The sequence below is a fragment of the Carcharhinus amblyrhynchos genome, chromosome 19, assembly GCF_965287045.1.
Source record: "Carcharhinus amblyrhynchos chromosome 19, sCarAmb.v2.hapA, whole genome shotgun sequence".
Taxonomy (NCBI): domain Eukaryota; kingdom Metazoa; phylum Chordata; class Chondrichthyes; order Carcharhiniformes; family Carcharhinidae; genus Carcharhinus; species Carcharhinus amblyrhynchos.
In genome coordinates, this window is record NC_137342.1 from 2,921,264 (window position 1) to 2,942,930 (window position 21,667).

At 45.3% G+C, this 21,667-nt stretch overlaps 1 protein-coding gene across 2 annotated transcripts in view; it reads right to left on the reverse strand.

Annotated features, from left to right (window-relative positions):
- elk3 (ETS transcription factor ELK3) overlaps window positions 1-21,667 on the reverse strand; it is a 56,266-nt gene that overhangs the window by 3,285 nt on the left and 31,314 nt on the right. The window contains exons 2-5 of one of the 2 annotated variants that reach the window (XM_080207129.1): window positions 21,246-21,361; window positions 20,485-20,693; window positions 11,163-11,963; window positions 6,925-7,047 (exon numbers count right to left, since the gene is read on the reverse strand). In XM_080207129.1, the coding sequence (XP_080063255.1) occupies window positions 6,925-7,047; window positions 11,163-11,963; window positions 20,485-20,691 (1,131 nt within the window). In that variant the 5' untranslated portion in view covers window positions 20,692-20,693; window positions 21,246-21,361. The remainder of the gene's footprint in view (window positions 1-6,924; window positions 7,048-11,162; window positions 11,964-20,484; window positions 20,694-21,245; window positions 21,362-21,667) is intronic. The other variant, XM_080207130.1, reaches the window with a different exon arrangement.

Here is a 21,667-nt window from a genome sequence, read left to right on the forward strand (position 1 = left end):
AGATTAAAGCTCAGGGGATATGTGGTCAGGTATCTAGATGGGTAGAGAACTGGCTTGCAAAGAGGAGTCAGAGAGTAGTAGTGGAGGGGTCTTTTTCTAGCTGGAGGTCTGTCACTAGTGGTGTGCATGATGTGGATGTGCCGGCATTGGACTGGGGTAAACACAGTAAAAAGTCTGACAACACCTGGTTTTAGTCCAAGCGATTTATTTGATAGTAAATGCACAAGCTTTCGGGTTAGTCCCTTCGTCAGGTGAATGGAGAGTGACATCTTCTCCGGAGTCTTCAACATATCATTGATGAAGACGAACATCTCGCCAGGGCCATCCCCACACCCCCACTTCTTGCCTTCAGACAACCACACAACCTCAAACAGACCACTGTTCGCAGCAAACTACCCAGTCTTCAGGAGAACAGTGACCACAACACCACACAACGCTGCCACAGCAACCTCTGCAAGACATGCCGGATCATCGACACGGATACCATCATCACACGTGAGAATACCATCCACCAGGTACACGGTAAATACTCTTGCAACTCGGCCAACATTGTCTACCTGATACGTTGCAAGAAAGGATGTCCCGAAGCATGGTACATTGGGGAGACCATGCAGACGCTACGACAACGGATGAATGAACATCGCTCGACAATCACCAGGCAAGACTGTTCCCTTCCTGTTGGCGAACACTTCAATGGTCACGGGCATTCAGCCTCTGACCATCGGGTAAGCATTCTCCAAGGTGGTCTTCACGACACACGACAGCGCAGAGTCGCTGAGCAGAGACTGATAGCCAAGTTCCACACACATGAGGACGGTCTCAACAAGGATCTTGGGTTCATGTCGCACTATCTGTAACCCCCGTGACTTGCCTGGGTTTGCAAAACCTCACTCACTGTGCTGTCTGGAGACAATACACATCTCTTTAACCTGTGCTCAGTGCTCCTCCCACTCACATTGTCGGCCACTTCGAGACTTGAACAGCAGGTTAGGTGTAAAGATTCGCATTCTAATCAGTAATCTCCAAACTGTCTGTGCTTCATATGCTCTGTCTGAGGCCAGAACTCTCCATTCACCTGACGAAGGGACTAACCCGAAAGCTTGTGCGTTTACTATCAAATAAATCAGTTGGACTAAAACCAGGTGTTGTCAGACTTTTTACTAGTGGTGTGCCGCAAGGCTCGGTACTGGGACCTCTTTTTGTAGCGTATATAAATGATTTGAACGAGGGAGTAGGTGGTGTGATCAGCAAATTTGCTGATGACACCAAGATGGCTGGATTGGCAGGCCATGAGGAGCAGTGTCTGGCAATACAGCGGGATATTGATAGGCTGGTTGATTGGGCAGATACGTGGCAAATGGAGTTTAATCCGGATAAATGTGAGGTGATGCATTTTGGCCGGAATAATGTAGGAGAAAGTTATATGATAAAGGGTAAGCCCGTAAGGAGTATAGAATTGCAGTGAGACCTGGGGTTGCAAGTGCACGTCTTTGAAGGTGGCAGTGCAAGTGGACAGTGTGGTGAAGAAAGCCTATGGTATGTTAGCCTTTATAGGAAGGGGTATAAAATATAAGAGCTGGAGTCTAATGTTGCAGTTGTACAGAACGTTGGATAGGCCGCATTTGGAGTACTGCGTCCGGTTCTGGTCGCCTTACTACCGGAAGGACGTGGAGACTCTGGAGAGAGTGCAGAGGAGGTTTACCAGGATGTTGCCTGGTATGGAAGGACTGGGGTATGAGGAAAGATTGAAGAAATTGGGGCTCTTTTCCCTTGAAAGACGCCAACTGAGGGAGGGATCTAATAGAGGTATATAAGAATATGAAGGGTATAGATAGAGTAAACAGAGGTAAGCTATTTCCTATAATAGACACGTAGGACAAGGGGCCATGGACTTAAGGTGATGGGGGAGAGGTACAACACAGATATTAGAGGAAGGTTTTTCACACAGAGGGTAGTGGGGGTATGGAATGCTCTGCCAAGTAAGGTGGTGGAGGCACACACACTAGAGTCCTTTAAGAGTAACTTAGACAAGCACATGACTGAGTTGGAGATGGGTGGATATAAGAGGTGCTTTTAAATAAGGGTCATTAGCATTGGGGTGTCCCTGGTAATGTAAATGGGTATAGTATGATAATGTTTTTTCTCTTTTCATTCACAGGTTTTAAGTCGGTCCACCTCATGTCCAACGAGGGGCATACACGCGATGGGTCGTACTGGGGCTGCTCTTGGTTGTTCGAGATTGGCCTAGTGCTTCATGTCGTTAGTGTGTGCCTAAACTGGACAAGATACTGAGCAAGACGACAGCTCAGTGACTATCGCTGATTGCTGTGCAGACACATGGATTTGAGCCGGTGTCTGTGGGAGTTTGCGCATTCTCCCTGTGCTTGCGTGGGTTTTCTCCGGGTGCTCCGGTTTCCTCCCACACCCAAAGATGTGCTGTTTGGCAGGAATAAATTGTCCCTAAATCAGTTTCCCTCAATCTGGATGGCCATAAAACATTAGACAGGGGTCGTGGGTAGAGAGGTGGACTGGTGGTGTTGAGATGGCGGCGTGGGCTCGTTGGGCCGAAGGGCCTGTTTCCTGGGCTGATTTTTGTTCTTTGTTCATCTGCAAACTTACTAATCGTGTGGAGGCGCACACTGGTCACAAGCCTACAGTTTAAAAAAATAAGCCTCACAAATACCTGTTTTCTGTCATCAAGCTAATTTTGTATCCAATTGGCCACCTCACCCTGAATCCTGTGAATTCTTTATAAGAATTATCGTGACACCAATTCTTCTCTTTCTCCATAGATTCAAGTAATACATCATTCGCTTTTGAAAGTCATTGCAACTGTTTCCGTTCCCCCCTCCCCCCTGCCTTTAATGCCATGTCTCCCAGATCAAAGCAAGTTTCTGCATAAAGTTGGCTCTGCTTCTTTAACCTTATGTCTGTGCCCTCAGCTTATCAAACCTGATACTGTGGTTTCTCCTTATTTACTCTGTCAAAAGCATTCACAAATGTTAACACCTTATCAAATCTCCTCTTGGCTTTCTCTGCTGTTAAGAGAGCAATACCAGTCTATCCATATTTAGCTGTAGCTCTTCAGTAAATTCCCCCCATACTCTAAGACCTTGCTATTTTTTTCTAAAGTATGGTGTCCAGAATTGAACACACTGGGTGGGATTTTATGGACTCGCTCGTCCCGAAGCCAAATGACATTTCCAGTGTCTACTCCTTGCCCGCTCCGATTCTGAGCCTTTGCCTCAACTGAGGCCTTACCAGCATTTGGTAAAGCTTCAGCATAACCTCCTTGCTTTGGCACTCTGCATCTATTTAGCAATGTAAAGCAATTGTTATGTGTCCATTCACTGGTGTCAGATACTGGAGAGAATAAATGTAACAAAATTAAAAATATTTTGCAGCAATAAGTAAACAGCTGACTGCTCAGTGCTTTGGTCACATGAGAACATAAGAACATAAGAAATAGGAGCAGGAGTAGGCGAACTAGCCCTTCGAGCCTGCCCCGCCATTCAATAAGATCATGGCTGATCTGTCTTGGCTCAGTTCCACATTCCCGCCCTCTCCCCATAACCCTTAATCCCCTCTCTTATCAAAAACCCATCAACCCGCGTCTTAAAAATATTTAGTGAGGCAGCCTCCACCACTTCAACGGGCAGAGAATTCCAGAGATTCACCACCCTTTGAGTGAAGAAGTTCCTCCTCAACTCTGTTCTAAACCGCACCCCCCCCACTTTATCTTGAGGCTATGCCCCCTAGTCCTACTATCCTTTCTGAGCGGGAAGAGTCTCTCCACCTCTATCCTATCCATCCCATTCATCATCTTATACGTCTCAATGAGATCTCCCCTCATTCTTCTAAACTCCAACGAGTACAAGCCTAATCTATTCAGCCTCTCCTCATAGCTCAACCCCCTCAACTCCGGCATCAGCCTAGTAAACCTCCTCTGCACTCCCTCCAAGGCTAAAATATCCTTGCGTAAGTACGGCGCCCAAAACTGCACACAGTACTCCAGCTGTGGCCTCACCAATGCCCTATACAGCCGCAGCAAGACCTCCCTACTTTTATATTCAATCCCCCTCGCGATGAAGGCCAGCATCCCATTCGCCTTCCTGACCACCTGCTGCACCTGCAAGCTGGTCACAGAAAAGGCAATACACACAAACATGCATTTTTAACATTCTGAATCTGTCCTCACAGGTCTCTGTTCCTCTGCCCTTTTAAAACTGGTTTATATTGCCCCATCTCATTCTTCCAAACAAAATGAATCACTTCCCACTTCAGCCATAGAGTCAGACTCATTTCATTTCATCTGCTATGAACCTGCCCATTTCACCAGAGTCTAGGAAAACCTCGAGTCTGTTTCTGTCATCCACAATTTTGCTCCATTTCCAAGTTATGTGTCATCAACTTTGAAATGATGCCCCATCTCTAAACAAGCAGTGATCCCAACACTGACCTCTAGAGGACACTATTGTACACTTCCCTCTCGTCTGAAAAACAACCAAATACCAATCTCTGCCTTCCTTGTCCCTGAACCAATTCTGTATCAGATACATCAACTGTCCCCCCCCTCGCTGCTTTAAATTTGAACATCATCAAAAAGACACTGTAAATCTCTTTATAGAGAATTACCATTTCCAGAATGTACCGAAGTTTTCCTTTGTTTGAAATAATTTGAATTTAAACTAGAAGGGGAAGGAATGTGTCATTAAATAAATTTCTGCTGTTTGCTTCATAGATAGTGATAAATTCACTTAGTGAAAAAATAACTTACACGGGGAGCCGAGTTGCTATGGGAACCAATATGGATCCTAGCTGTGCTGAAAAGCTGTTGCTATAGGAACCTGTAAAGGTTCTGGCAATGCTTGCCTTTTCACAGGATGCAGACAAAATTCTTTTTCCAATCATCTCAAGACCCATTCGTAACGTCTTCCTGGTATACTGTCCCTGCTTTCAAACCAAACTGGAAAACTGAATCAACTTACCTTCAGATTTTCACCCAGATTCAACTTCCCATGGTATCTCTGAATCTTTTCTTGACTTCTCTGTTTCCATTTATGAGAATAGGATGTCAATAATACCTCCGAGAAGCTTACTGACTCCCACAAATACCTTGACAACACTTCCTCACACCCCACTTCCTGCAAGAATCCTATTCCATGCAGAAGGAAGCCATTTGGCCCATCGAGTCTGCACCGACTGAATCCCATCCAGGCTCTATCCCCATAACCCTAGCTAGTCCCCCAATAAAAAGGGGCGCTGTTAACACAGCCAATCCACCCAACCCGTGCATCTTTGGACTGTGAGAGGAAACCGGAGCTCCCAGAGGAAATCCATGCAGACACGGGGAGGATGTGCAATCTTCACAAAGACAGTGATGCAAGCCAGGAATTGAATCCAGGTCCCTGTTGCTGTGAGGCAGCAGTACTAACCACTGTGCCACCCAAATGTAATAACTGGTAGAATAATTCCTCCCTGAAATTGTTAATTACTATTTTTGATAATTACTGTCAGTAAATATGATCAATATTTCAATAATAGTTATCTGCCTTGTTCCAATATTGAAAACCGTATATCCTGACACAATAAATCGATATAATGCAAATACTGACAAGTAGATTCTGATTCTTCAGATGTTGCCTTCTGTACAATTCTCCTTAACTCAACCAAGGATCAGCAGTTAGCAGCTTGACCAAGAACTAATGCATGTCATCATATGTGTAGCAGCTTTGGACATCTTGTGGTGCAGTGTAATGTCCCTACTTCTAGTTCTGAAGCTCCAAGTTCAAGTCCCACTTCAGAACTTGTTGGCCAGGGAAGCAGTGTTTGTAAATCCTTCCATCATAGAATCATAGAATCCTACAGTGCAGAAAGAGGCCCTTCAGCCTATCGAGTCTGCACTGAACACAATCCCACCCAGGCCCTACCCCTGTATTATACCCACTAATCCCTCTAACCTACACATCCCTGGACACTAAGGGGCAATTTCTTAGTATGGCCAATCAACCTAACCTGCACATCTTTGGACTGTTTACCAAATAGTTTCTAAAAGGGGTGGAAAAGGTATGTGAAGCTATACAAGGAGCTGTTTCAATGTCAGACAGTGATGAATTTAAATGATGTGACTATGAAATAAGTGTTATTACTCTTGGGCTAATTATTACATTTATTGAATCGTAAACCAAGATTTTCCAGGCTACAAGTGGTGGATTCAGCTGGGCACAGGGAGCAGGACCATATTTTTTGAGCAATAATTCCTATAAAGGATAGCTACTCCCCAAAAGAGGTTCAGAACCAATCATAGAGCAGTCAACTCAGCAGTGCCACTGCTGGCTGTGGCTATAGCTGGGGCTGCACCAGAAAGATGAGGGTGCATTGATAGACAGTGCCTTCATTACCAGGTGAGGGTGCTGGGGCCAGTCAGTGTGGGTGGGAGGGCATGACCAGTCAGGGAAAGAGATGGTCACTATTACTGCAGGACTCCTGTGTTGGCCAAATAAATGTCTAAAGCATACCACCATCACTCCCAGAGCCCACTGGGTGGGTGCTGTGGTGGTCTCCTTAGAGGCCCACCCCCACCCCAACTCCTGATAAAAGCTGAAGTGGGAAGAAACCCTCAATTAGCCAGTCAGATGCCCAATGGGCAGCATGCCTGCCACACTCCCCACTCCCCACCACTAGCAAAACAGGCATCCTCCAACTGTTTTCCATTTTGCCAGTCTCCCCACCTCTGCTCATCTCCAAAAATCACATGAAGATCAGCCGGTAGACTATTTTTAAAGAAAAGTTAGTAACAGCTGATTTGCAAAGCTATAATCTATAATACTGTAAAGCTGTTTTTCAACCAAAAGCTATTTATGCACAATTAGTTTAAGTTTGAGGTGATGGTTCTGATATTGAAGTTTAACAATGAACACTTACCTGAAATAAAGACCCTGGACCCTGCAGTCTGGCAGGACTCAAGGGAGCCACTGGGCTTAGTGTACTCCAGAAATGAATACTGGACAGTAAAGGGCTTGGGGTCAACAAAATCCCATTAGGTGTCTATAATGATAAAAAGAAAATCATTAGGCTGGTCATTAAGTGGTCTTCTGACTCGTACTGAGGGAGTGCTGCACTGTCAGAGGGTCAGTGCTGAGGGAGTGCTGCACTGTCAGAGGGTCAGTGCTGAGGGAGTGCTGCACTGTCAGAGGGTCAGTGCTGAGGGAGTGCTGCACTGTCAGAGGGTCAGTGCTGAGGGAGTGCCGCACTGTCAGAGGGTCAGTGCTGAGGGAGTGCTGCACTGTCAGAGGGTCAGTGCTGAGGGAGTGCTGCACTGTCAGAGGGTCAGTACTGAGGGAGTGCTGCACTGTCAGAGGTCAGTACTGAGGGAGCGCCTCACTGTCAGAGGGTCAGTGCTGAGGGAGCGCCGCACTGTCAGAGGATCAGTGCTGAGGGAGCGCTGCACTGTCAGAGGGTCAGCGCTGAGGGAGTGCCGCACTGTCAGAGGGTCAGCGCTGAGGGAGCGTCGCACTGTCAGAGGGTCAGCGCTGAGGGAGCGCCGCACTGTCAGAGGGTCAGCGCTGAGGGAGCGCCGCACTGTCAGAGGGTCAGCGCTGAGGGAGCGCCGCACTGTCAGAGGGCCAGCGCTGAGGGAGCGCCGCACAGTCAGAGGGTCAGTGCTGAGGGAGCGCCGCACTGTCAGAGGGTCAGTACTGAGGACGCACCGCACTGTCAGAAGGTCAGTACTGAGGGTGTGCCGCACAGTCAGAGGGTCAGTGCTGAGGGAGCACCGCACTGTCAGAGGGTCAGTGCTGAGGGAGTGCCGCACTGTCAGAGGGTCAGTGCTGAGGAAGTGCCGCACTGTCAGAGGGTCAGTGCTGAGGGAGCACCGCACTGTCAGAGGGTCAGTGCTGAGGGAGCACCGCACTTTTTGATGAGGTCTTTTTGATGAGAAGTTAAATCGAGGCACCGTCTATTCTCTCAGGTGGACATAAAAGGTATCATGATGATTATCACATTGTGGGATCTTGTTGTCTGTAAACTCGGTGCTGTGAAAATATTATTCCGACAACTCTATCATTTAATCATTCTTAATTGGCTGTAAAATATTTTGGGTTGTCCTGAGGCGCTACAGAAATGTAAGTCCTTGGTTTCTTCAATGAAGCTGAATTTTCTAATGTAGCTGTTGCAGCCATTACAGAGATCTGCTTTAAACTAATGTCAGTGAAAGGATTCTCTATCACTGCAAAGTAACCAGACCCACAATTTGTCCCAGTGTTCAGTGTGGTTCAGCTCTCCATGTCTCATTCTGGATTTGGGCTCTATATAATATATAAATCTTTATTATATGTTGGAAAGAGCTGAGAACAAAGAAAGCACATAGAGTCATAGAGGTTCACAGCATGGAAACAGGCCCTTCGGCCCAACTTGTCCATGCTGCCTTTTTTTTTAAACCCCTGAGCTAATCTCAATTGCCCGTATTTGGCCCATATCCCTCTATACCCATCGTACCCATGTAACTGTCTAAATGCTTTTTAAAAGATAAAATTGTACCCGCCTCTACTACTACCTCTGGCAACTTGTTCCAGACACTCACCACCCTCTGTGTGAAAAAAGTGACCCTCTAGACACTTTTGTATCTCTCCCCTCTCACTTTAAACCTATGCTCTCTAGTTTTAGACTCCCCTACCTTTGGGAAAAGATATTGACTATCTATCTTGTCCATGCCCATCATTATTTTATAGACCTCAGCCTCCTACGCTCCAGAGAAAAAAGTCCCAGTCTACCCAGCCTCTCTTTATAACTCAATCCAAGTCCCGGTAGCATCCTAGTAACTCTTTTCTGCGCTCTTTCTAGTTTAATAATATCCTTGCTATAATAGGTGATCAGAATTGCACACAGTATTCCAAGTGTGGCCTTACCAATGTATTCTACAACTTCAAGACGTCCCAACTCCTGTATTCAATGTTCTGACCGATGAAACCCAGCCTTCTTCACCACTCTGTCCAAATTTGACTCCACTTTCAAGGAGCTATGAACATGTACCCCTAGATCTCTTTGTTCTGTAACTCTCCCCAACGCCCTACCATTAACTGAGTAAGTCCTGCCCTGGTTCAATCTACCAAAGTTCATCACCTCGCATTTGTCTAAATTAAACTCCATCTGCCATTTGTCAGCCCAGTGGCCCAATTTATGAAGTTTCCGCTGCAGTTGGAGATAACCTTCCTCACTGTCTACCATGCCACCAATCTTGGTGTCATCTGCAAACTTACTAACCATGCCTCCTATATTCTCATCCAAATCATTAATATAAATGTCAAATAACAGTGGGCCCAGCACTGATCCCTGAGGCACACTGCTTGTCACAGGTCTCCAGTTTGGAAAACAACTCTCTACAACCAGCCTCTGGCTTCTGTCAAGAAGCCAATTTTGTATCCATTTAGACACCTCACCTTGGATCCCTGGACTTGAATTTGTATAGCACCTTGTACATCCTCAGGATAATCCAAAACATTTTACAACTAAATAAATAATATTGAAGTATCATTGCTCTTCTAATATAGAGAAAGCCATGATATGGAGATGCCGGCGTTGGACTGGGGCAGGCACAGTAAGAAGTCTCAACACCAGGTTAAAGTCTGACAGGTTTATTTGTTAGCATGTGCTTTCAAAGTGTCGCTCCTTCATCTGGCGAGTGATGAAAGAGCAGCTGATGAAGGAGCAGCGCTGCACAAGCTCGTGATTCCAAATAAATCTGTTGGACTTTAAGAAATCTCACAACACCAGGTTAATGTAGAGAAATGCAGAAATGATGTGCAAACAGCAAGGCCCCACAGATAGCAGGGAAAGAAATGAGCAAGATGACTATAATCGAACAATGCTGTCATAAGGATGAGATAGTTTAGGTACAGCTGGATTCATTCCTATGAAGGGGAAAAGGCTGAACAATCAAAACTGGAGCATCCTGGATGCTGACAGAGATCGACAGGAGGATGGAGCCGAAAAAGTGGCTGTGTTGCAAATGGCAGCTTAATAACACAGGCTGGATAAAATTCAGAGGTGGAAGTGAAGAGACAACTGCTGCTAGCAACAGGAAAATCGGGATGTTCCCCACTGGTGCTGGCAGCACCTCCCAGGTGGAATTCACCCACGTTTAAAATGGAAGAATGTACATAATAGGACGATCACTGGGCAGCCTGCTTCATGAGATAGAAGGAAAAATGTTGGCCTTCAAATACTACCATGGAATCTTTTCCATCCGTCTCAGGCAGGGTCTCGATTTAAAATCTCACCTGAAAGACGGCACCTCCAGCAGTTCAGCATTCACTCAGCACTGCACTGAACTGTCAGTCTGGATTACATGCTGAAGCATCTGGAGTGCAGTAAACTCACAACCTTCTGAATCTGGTGAAAGTGCCACACACTGAGTTACAGCTGACATTCATTAACAATTAAATCTGTTTATACATAAAGTAATTTTATACAAAAGCTGAATACTGTGGATGCTGGAAATTGGAAAGAAAATACTGGAAAAACTCAGGATTTGGAGCTGGAGAGAAGAAGAGATGTGAGGTTAAAATATTTCTAACTCTCTACAGCTCTGAGGAAGTCATAGGGAATGGAAATTGTTTCTCTTTCCATGGATGCTGCCAGACCTGCCAAGTTTTTCCAGCGTTTTCTGTAATTATATACAAAATGCATTTACAAAAGTAATTTCAAACAAACAAGCAACTGGGAAAAGCTACAAGATCTGAGAGACAGACTGATGCAGTTTGCAAGGATCTGAGGTTTTGCCAGGAGCATGCTGTTAGGGTGGAGCAACTCCATTCTGTATCTGATCTGTGTTCTAGCTAACCTTGGAATACCTCTTGGTGATGATAATGAGTGTGGAAAATTTACTCTTTCAATCCCTAAAATCAAGAGTTGGAAAAAATAAAATTCATCATTTCAATAAAAGCCCTTGATTCCAGTGGAAAGTGACATTTTAGAATTGTTTTCACACTCCATTTTAAAAATGCAAAATTTTGACTCTAATGAATGGAAAATTCTATCGACGTTTTTGGATTTTTTGTCGAGATTTTACAGAATGATACAATAAATATATCAATTTGTAAGTAAGAGGTTTTGGGTTTGAAAGTTTAATTTATTTAAAACACAATGTAATTTAACGTACTGACCTGTGCGGTGAAGAAAGCAGGAGTCAGAGACCCTGAAGGAAGTGCTGGGCTGTTGAGGGCAATGGAGCCTGCATCAGTGTTGGTAATGATTAAAGGTGGAGCTGGGATTTCCAGGCCTTTGGGTTTCTTAGCCTTTGGAAGATGGACCTGTCTCTGCTCAGCCGGACAAGGCGATTTGGCCTTTGATCCTGATGACAGGTTTAGGGGCTGAATCGGCTGCTCTGAATCATAGGCATCAAGTTCAATAATGCAAGCCTTCTGGTATCCCGTTGAGGAGGTGCTATTTGAGGATGAAGAAGCAACAGGTGAAGAATGTGATGATAAAGGGGGCGATGATTTGGAGGTGAGAGCTGTGAAGAAAGTTGATGCAACCATGGCTTCTGGTGAAGGAGAATGCGACGAAGGAACTGAGACAATTGGCATGGAAACTGACCTCTCGCTCTTATTTGTTACAAATCTTATAACAGTCCTGACCTCCTCAGGACTAGGTTTCCTTGCAATTTTCTCTTCCTGCTTTTCCATTTTGATCGACTTAAAAAAGTCTGACCTGTTCTGCAAAGAGTTAATAGTGAAAGAAGTATATAACCCAGAGTGGATATAATCATTGCGACTGGGACTTCTGCTGGTGGATAATGTAATTTGCTGGTGATCTCTGTTCTCTGAAAGTGACTGAGTGTCACTATCCCTGAGCAAACTGTTTTCCCTGCTGGATTCCAGTGAGTGGGGATCCATTTTTAAAATGTCTGGAAATGAGACAAATTTGTAAACAAACTTCTGGCCAATCACCTTCTTAATAATATTCTGTGGAGGGAAAGAAAAGAATAACTGTTATTAGATTTTGAACCACTTAATAAAGTATTTAAACCACATTTAAATAGAAATATTGATCAATTGAAGTATTTATGATGTTGGAGGAAGAATGGAGATTTTCCCAGGGTTCTCCCACTCCACCGAGGTAACGTTGGCCAAAATTCTGTTCACACGGAGAAACCAGGTTACCACCAATGGCACAACAGGAGACTCTCCAGTGAAATTGCCATCTCAAGTTTTTTTGTGAGCTCCTGTGGTAGTCGGTTTGAATCTGCCTCAATATTATTTTCACTCCAGTCTATTGTCAATCTGCCAACCTTGTAGGATCTTGGTCAGCTCTCCAACCTATCCAATCGCGATTGGTTATTGGGGATTATTGTATGGATGGCCATCATGTTACTTTCCTGTTCCTGCCAGGTACCTCCCAATGTCAATCTGTAAATTACTTCCTTAAAAAACTCCTGAAACACTGGTAATGAGCTGGAATTCTGGGTTGGGATTGGAGGGGAAGGTGGGCTGGAATTATGTGTCTAAGGAATGCTGTCATTTGCAAAATGAGCATGAGCCTACATGATGGGCTATCTTGTTTTACCCATCACAGCAACTATGATCAAACTATTACCAGCTTAGGAGGGGGATCTCTCATGGACAACATTTAACCTGCTAACAAAGCAAAACAAACCCGCCAAATCTATTGTCCTGGGTATTCGTCAGATGAAAGCAGAAATGTGTGACAAAGCAGTTAGGGTACAGATACTATTCACAGAATCCTAAGCAAAACAAAGGAATTAACAAGCAGATTCTTCTGGCTTTTAACTATGGATACTCATGGAAACAAAACTCTATTTCACTTTGACTGCTTCATTGCAGTCATTATACATTCAGGTTTACTCGATCCTGGACTGCATCTCCTCCTGTTCAAGAATAGTGAAAGCCAGCAATCGTAACAGGAAACTCTTACTCTGTATTGTGCACTGAAATATGACCCATTCCACTCGGTGAATTCTATCCCATTTACAGAGGGCAACTCATTCTCACCAGCTGTCACACAGTATTGCATTTTACCTGCCCTCACCAGGCGTGTTTCTGGCAAGGGGAAATGTAAAATAGGAGCATGTGATACCCCACCATCTTCCCAGCCACTCCCAAGCTCATCCCCTTAATATGGGGAGGGAGAAGGGGGGTGGTGCTGAAATTTTTCACACCTGCCATGTTCAAATAGGTTGTCAGAGATCAAATAGACTAATTACCAAATCAATTGCCTCGGATGGTAGTTTGCCCACACCATAGAATGTTTGGTATAGGCAGCTGGATTGAAAGGGCAGCTTAATTTTTAATTCCTTGGGAGTGAGGGTAGTGGGGGTGCAGCCAATATTTGGGGGGATGTTCTTTGCAGATCAGAGGAAGTTGCTCCCACCCTCCACCCCCCCATCAGATGGAACCCCCACTGTCTTCCTAATCCTCCAACAACCACCTCTTCTCTCCCCCAAACCCCCCCCCCCCCCCCCCCCGCAACCCCTGCCGTATCTACTCTGTGACACACTAAAACCCTCTCCGCCCAAGACACTGGATTAGGGGATCCACTGGGCCTTCTTGCTTCTCTCCTTGCAGTCGCACTACTGCATCTTGAGGGGAACTGCTTGATAGAGCAGACGCAGCACGGTTTCGTTAAAGGGAAGTCGTGTCTGACAAATTTACTGGAGTTCTATGAGGATGTGTCTAGGGCGGTGGATAGAGGAGAGCCGGTGGATGTGGTCTTTCTTGATTTTCAATAGGCATTTGACAAGGTACCTCACAAGAGGTTATTGCAGAAGGTAAGGGGGCATGGAGTTGGGGGTAGGGTGTTAGCGTGGATAGAGGACTGGTTGTCAAATAGGACGCAGAGAGTGGGGGTCAATGGGTGCTATTCGGATTGGCGGATGGTGACTAGTGGAGTGCCCCAGGGGTCGGTGCTGGGGCCTCAGCTATTTACCATTTATATAGATGATCTGGAGGAGGGAACCGAGTGTAGGGTGTCGAAATTTGCTGACGGCACCAAAATTGGTGGAAAGGCAAATTGTGCGGAGGGTGGTGAGAGTCTACAGAAGGATCTAGATAGGCTGGGCGAATGGGCCAGGAAATGGCAGATGGAATTTAATGTTGGCAAGTGCGAGGTGGTCCACTTTGGTAGGAATAATGGTAGGCAGGATTATTACTTACGTGGAGAAAAACTGCAGCAGGCGACGGTGCAGAGGGACCTCGGGGTCCTTGTGCACGAGTCGCAAAAACCCAGCTTGCAGGTGCAGCAGGTGGTCAGGAAGGCGAATGGGATGCTGGCCTTCATCGCGAGGGGGATTGAATATAAAAGTAGGGAGGTCTTGCTGCGGCTGTATAGGGCATTGGTGAGGCCGCAGCTGGAGTACTGTGTGCAGTTTTGGGCGCCGTACTTACGCAAGGATATTTTGGCCTTGGAGGGAGTGCAGAGGAGGTTTACTAGGCTGATGCCGGAGTTGAGGGGGTTGAGCTATGAGGAGAGGCTGAATAAATTAGGCTTGTACTTGTTAGAGTTTAGAAGAATGAGGGGAGATCTCATTGAGACATATAAGATGATGAATGGGATGGATAGGATAGAGGTGGAGAGACTCTTCCCACTCAGAAAGGATAGTAGGACTAGGGGGCACAGCCTCAAGATAAAGGGGGGGCGGTTTAGAACAGAGTTGAGGAGGAACTTCTTCACTCAAAGGGTGGTGAATCTCTGGAATTCTCTGCCCGTTGAAATGGTGGAGGCTACCTCGCTAAGTATTTTTAAGACGCGGGTTGATGGGTTTTTGGTAAGAGAGGGGATTAAGGGTTATGGGGAGAGGGCGGGAATGTGGAACTGAGCCAAGACAGATCAGCCATGATCTTATTGAATGGCGGGGCAGGCTCGAAGGGCTAGTTCGCCTACTCCTGCTCCTATTTCTTATGTTCTTATGTTCTTATGCATACAAGTGTGCTCTTGGTGCTGCCAGGACTAATAGAGCTGTCGCCAATCATCTTCCACTGTGAGGGATGGAAAGCCCTCATGGTTAAGTTCAGCCACTCACAGTGTGTTATTTCTGCTCCCTGAAGCCTGGGGCAGTGGTTGGGGGGGGGGAGAGGCGGTAGTGATGGTGGTGGTAAGCAGGCCAATCACTGGATTATACAATAGTCCCAGCAATAGTCACCATGCAACTATCAGTTGTAAAAACCCACCTGGTTCATTAATATCCTTTAGGGAAGGAAATCTGCTGTCCTTACCTGTTCTGGCCTAGGTGGACTCCAGAGCCACAGCAATGTGGTTGACTCTCAACCAGTTTCTGAAATGAGTCACTCAGTTGTACACACAGGCAATGTGTGCGTATACAGTCAGGAGGGAGTTGCCCTGGAAGTCTTAACATTGATTCTGAACCTCATGAAGTATCATGGTATCAGCTCAGTGATAGGCAAAGAAATCTCCTGCTGGTTTCCACCAGTGCTCAACTGACCACCCCCCGCAAATCCTCCTCCCCCACCACACCCACCTCCCACGCCACCCCCACCTCCACAATACACAATACTCTTCCATGTTGAACACCACTTGGGGGAAGCACTGAGGGTGGGAAGGAAACAAAATGTACTCTGGGTGGGCAACTTCAATGACCATCATCACCAAGAGTGACTCGGCAGCACCACCACAAACTAAGCTGGCCAGCTCCTAAAGGACATCGCTGCAAGACTGGTACTGTGGCAAGTGATGAGGGAACCAAAGAGGGAAAAACATACTTGATCTCATCCTCACCATGCCTACCGCAGATGCAACTGTCCATGACAGTATCGGCAGGAGTGACCACTGCACAGTCCTTGCCCAAAGCACCATCTTCACATTGAGCATATTCTCCATTGTGTTGTGTGGCACTATCACCGTGCTAAATGGGATAGAATTAGAACAGATCTACTTACTCAAAACTGGGCAAACATGAGGTGCTGTGAGCCATCGGCAGAATTGTACTAATGGCCCAGCAGATGCTTCATGCTACCATTACTATCAAGCCAGGGAATCAACACTGGTTCAATGAAGAGTGCAAGAGGGCATGCCAGGAGCAACATTAGGTGAAGCTACAAGGGCGGCATGGTGGCACTGTGCCAGGGACCTGGGTTCAATTCCGGTCTTGAGTAACCATTTGTGTGGAATTTGCATATTCTGGGTGCTCTAGTTCCCTCCCACAGTCCAAAGACGTAGAGGTGAGGTGGATTGGCCATGCTGAATTGCTCCTTAGTGGGTGAAATCTGTCACCTGATTTCAGAGTGTGGTGTGTCTGTCCACAATTCCCTTATTGCTTTACATAAAGACATGAAGGACTGGAATGACTGAGCATTATAGTTCATCTTTTCCTGTTTCTCATAACAAATGCATCTTGTGACTCTATTCAGTCGCTACCTTCCACAAATCTAAACAAAAGAAAGTTAGAATCGATCAAATCGTGTTCCACCCTGAAATCTGACTTGTCCTGCAATTCTAACACCTCTACACAAAAAGCAGGACAAATCCAACTCAGCCCAATTACCAACCCATCGTTCCACTCTTGATGAGTGAAGTGATCATGTAGCACTTACTCAGCAATAACCTGCTCGGTAATGCTGAGTTGAGTTTTGCCAGGGTCACTCAGCTCCTGACCTCATCAGAGCCTTGATTCAAACATGGACAAAAGAGCGGAATTCCAGAGGTGAGGTCAGAGTGACAGCCCTTGACATCATTTGACCGAGTGACATCAAGGAGCCCCAGCAAACCTGGAGTCAGTGGGAACTGGGGGAAACTCTCATACCTGGCACAAAGTAAAATGGTTGGGGTGGTTGGAGGTCAATCATCTCTGCTCCAGGGTAGTGTCCTTGGCCCAACCATCTTCAGCAATGACCTCCCATCATATAGTCAGAGATAGTGATATTACAGATGATTGCAATGTTCAGCATCATTCACAACTCCTCAGTTACTGGATATTGTCTAGGTCTCATTGCATTTGGGCCTGGACTGCTTCAGTATCTGACGAGTCGTGAATGGTGCTGAATATTGCAATCTTCAGTGAATATCACTATCTCTGATATTATGCTGGAAAAAAGGTTATTGATGAAAGCAGCTGAAGATGGTTGAGTCTAGGACAATACCCTGAGGAATTCCTGACAAGTGGCAAGCAGCATTCACACCATACAAGTGCCAGGCAATGACCAGTCCCAACAAGACAGAATCCAACCACTGCCCTTGACATTTAATGGTATTATTATCACTGAATTCCCCCAATATCAACAGCCTGGGGGTTACCATTGACCTAAAATTGAATTGGACTAGCCACATAAATACAAGAGGTCAAAGGCTGACAATCCCGTGGTAACTCACCTCCTGACTCCCCAAAGCCTGTCCACCATATACAAGGCACAACTCGGGAGTCTGGTGAAATACTCCCAACTTGCCTGGATAGGTGCAGCTCCAAAAGCACAAGAAATTCAACACCATCCAGGACATAGCAGCCACTTGATTGCCCCCTTCCGTAAACATTCACTCCATTAACCACTAATGAATAGTGGCAGCATGTGTACAAACTATAAGAAGCACCACTGGAACTCATCAAGGCTGCTTAGACATCATCTTCCAAAGTCATGACCACTATTTTCTAGAAGGGCAAAGGCAGCAGATGCCTGGGAACACCAACCCCTCCATGTCACTCACTATCCTGACACAGAAATATTTTTATTCGCTCTTGAGTTGTGGGTATTGCTGGCTGAGCAGAATTAATTGCCCATCCCTAATTGCCCCAGAGATGGTAGCGGTGAGCTGCCTTCTTCAACCTGCTGCAATCCCTGCAGTATAGGTACACCCACAGTGCTGTTAGGGAGCAAATTCCAGGACTTTGACCCAGCGACAGTGAAGGAATGGTGATACATTTCCACAGTAAGAAGTCTCACAACAGGTTAAAGTCCAACAGGTTTATTTGATAGTAAACGATAGAAGGCCGCCTTGGAAAACGTCTACCCGAAGATTAGAGGCCGAATGCCCATGACTGCTGAAGTGTTCACCAACAGGAAGGGAACAGTCTTGCCTGGTGATTGTCACGGGCATTCGGCCTCTGATCTTCGGGTAAACGTTCTCCAAGGCAGCTGTCACGACACACAACAGCACAGAGTCACTGAGCATAAACTGATAGCCAAGTTCCGCACACAAGGACGGCCTCAACCGGGACCTTGGGTTCATGTCACACTATCTGTAACCCCAATGACTTGCCTGAACTTGCAACATCACACTTACTGTCCTGTCTGGAGACAATACACATCTCTTTAACTGGTGCTTAATGCTATCTCCACTCACGTTGTCTGCACCTTTAAGACTTGATTAGCTGTAAAGACTCACATTCTAGTCAGTATTCTGTAAACAGTGTGTGCCTTTATATGCCCAGTTTCTGATCAGAACTCTCCATTCACCTGATGAAGGAACAGTGTTCCGAAAGCTTGTGGCGTTTACTATCAAATAAACCTGTTGGACTTTAACCTGTTGTTAGACTTCTTACTATGGAAATGTATCACCATTCCTTCACTGTCACTGGGTCAAAGTCCTGGAATTTGCTCCCTAACAGCACTGTGGGTGTACCTATACTGCAGGGATTGCAGCAGGTTGAAGAAGGCAGCTCACCGCTATCATCTCTGGAGTAATTAGGGATGGGCAATTAATTCCGCCCAGCCAGCAATACCCACAACTCAAGAGCGAATAAAAATATTCCAGTCTATGAGTTGAGAAATGTTTCTTCAGCTTGTTGGTGTCAGTTTACTTCATTCTATAAATGATTGAAATTTAAATAGATTTATTTCAAACCTGCCTTCATCACACCTTCAAATTAAAGCCTTTAGCAGCACATTACTTTGTACATTTTTTCTATTTAGTTAGAAATCAAAGACTCTCATCTAAAGACAGATTTTTACTCAGTCGCAGTTTAAAGATTGCAAGTAGCAGTTTTGAAAAAAACTCACAAAGACCATCCATTGACTCTGTCTACACTTCCCGCTGCCTCAGCAAAGCAGCCAGCATAATTAAGGACCTCACACACCCCAGGCATTCTCTCTTCCACCTTCTTCTGTGGGGAAAAAATACAAAAGTCTGAGGTCACGTACCAACCAACTCAAGAACAGCTTCTTCCCTGCTGCTGTCAGACTTTTGAATGGACCTACCTCGCATTAAATTGATTTTTCTCTACACCCTAGCAATGACTGTAACACTATATTCTACACTCTCTCCTTTCCTTCTCTATGAAGAGTATGCTTTGTCAGTATAGCACGCAAGAAACAATACTTTTCACTGTATGTTAATACATGTGACACTAATAAATCAAATTAAAAACCTCCTGAAGCTCATGTGCAGTGTTATGTCCAGACAGTGAGACATCAACTACAGACAGCAGAGGGCAGCAAACCTCACATAAACATGGAAACCTTAGTGGGTTGAACAGGGTAAACACAGAGATTGTTTACTCTAACTGGGGTATCTAGTGTCATATCTCAGAATAAAGGATTATGACAAAGAATCTGTGGACTAAAACATTGCAATTCAGTTTCTCTCTTGATAGAAGCTGGCTGAGTTTTTGCAGCATCCTCTGTTCTTTTTCAGAATGAAGGGTATTCATTTCAGATTGAGCTGAGGAAAATCTTCTTCAGGTAGAAATCTGTTCACTCAAAGGATGCGAGTCTAGAATTGTCTACACGAGAAAGCTCAGTCATGGATTAAACCTAACACAGAGATCAATAGATTTTTGGATATTTGGAGAATCAGAGCTAATGGTGGGGTATTGTGACGCTGGAATACATGTTAATAAATTATCTAACTGAACGGCAGAATGGCCTCGAGGGGCTGACTGGTCTATTCCTGCTCCTAATTCTGACACAATGATGTTCTCCAACACTGTCACTGTCTGTCAAAAATCCATTAGCTCCTGCTTTGCTTTGGAACTCAGACCCCACCTTGCAGATATTTCCTTCCTCTCCCTTTCCTGGCACCTTGTGTGAGTGACAGGAAAGTTGTTAATCTACACTCAATCTCACAAACAGGATGAGATGTAAATGGCTGTTCCGGAAAGAAAGCCCCCATCGCTTCCCCCTCCCGCATTGTGGGAATTATGTCAGCACAATGCAGAAATCAGGAACTTGCCATCCGCAACATCACAAAGGAATCTCATTCCTGTTGGCATCTCACATACACATCCCATCCCAGAAATACTGTACCCATCCCCAACACACTGCGCCCTGTCCCCAGCACACAGTACCCTATCTCAATATACTGTACCCTATCCCCAACATACTGTACTCCATCCTCAATATGTATTTCTCCATATCAATCTCTAAGATGTTTGCCTCAAACCTCATCCAGTGAGATGGATCTGGTTTGGATATCCTCCTATACACATCTTGCAAACTTTGCCTTTCAGTACATTGTGTTTCACTAAGACCCAGCATTGGGAGAATAGTTTTCACATTCTGCTGTTCTCTGAAGGAGCAGTACCTTATCGTAATAATATCGGAGTGCCCGGCTCAGCTTATCATAGTTCATGTTGGTTTTGTTTTTCCTTAGTCCCCAGAGTTTAGCAACTTCCTCTGCTTTAAGGAGTTTGAATTCCCCATCATTGGACGTCCAGCAGATCAGGTGTTCATGCTTTTGGTCAAGCAGTAACTGCAGCAGGAACTGCCACAATGTGATAGCACTCTCCATACCTGCAACAGATAAGTACAGGAACCACGTCAATCACCATCTCAACTGTCAAATCCAAAAATACAAAAACACATCAGAACAACTGAATAATAAAGACTGCTTCTAAGGAACTTATGCTAAGTTTTTTCTTTTAATTCTTTCATGGGCTGTGAGCATTACTGGCACGGCCAGCATTTGTTGCCCATCCTTAATTGTCTTGGAACAGAGTGGCTTGCTCAGCCATTACAGAAGCAGTTAAGCTGTGGCTCTGGAGTCACATGTGAGCCAGACCAAGTAAGAATGGCAGATTTCCTGCTCTAAAATTAGTGTATCCCAAGGGTTTTTACAATAATCAGTGTTAGTTTTCATAGTCACCATTATGGAAACTACAATTCCTGATTGATTAATTATTTGAATTTAAATTCCACCAGCTGCTGAGGTGGGATTTGAATATGTGTCTCAGCATTAGCCTGGGCCTCTGGATTAGTGACTTCCCCCAGTTAAGGCACCAAAATCTATTTTAATCTTTATTTCTCCTGCTGGCACCCTGTCTTTTTCTAAAAGTGGATACTTACTATAGCTGGATCAAAATCACTCAGGCAATGTGAGCTGTTCCATTAAATACAACCTGGTGATTTATTGAAGGTTGTCTCATGCTAATTTCTTTTCCGGCCTGTTTCATCCTTCATCCCTAGTAGAAAACAGACAGGAAACCTGTAACTAGGTCTCTGTTTGTGTCAACGTATAGATTAGTATAGAATGTGTATGAAAACCACCTGATGTGACGCCTGTATTGCTTACTCTTTCTCTTTGACCTCTCCTTGCTGCCCCCTGGATGGTCCAGGCACAATTAGACATTTTTCACTCAAAGTTTCCTCCTCTCATGTACTCCCCAGGGAGACCCCCTGACAGCTTCACATCCAGGTGTCAATACAGCAGGGATCAATATCTGGTGAGGGAGCAGGTATATGATATTAAAATCTACTCCAGTTCATAT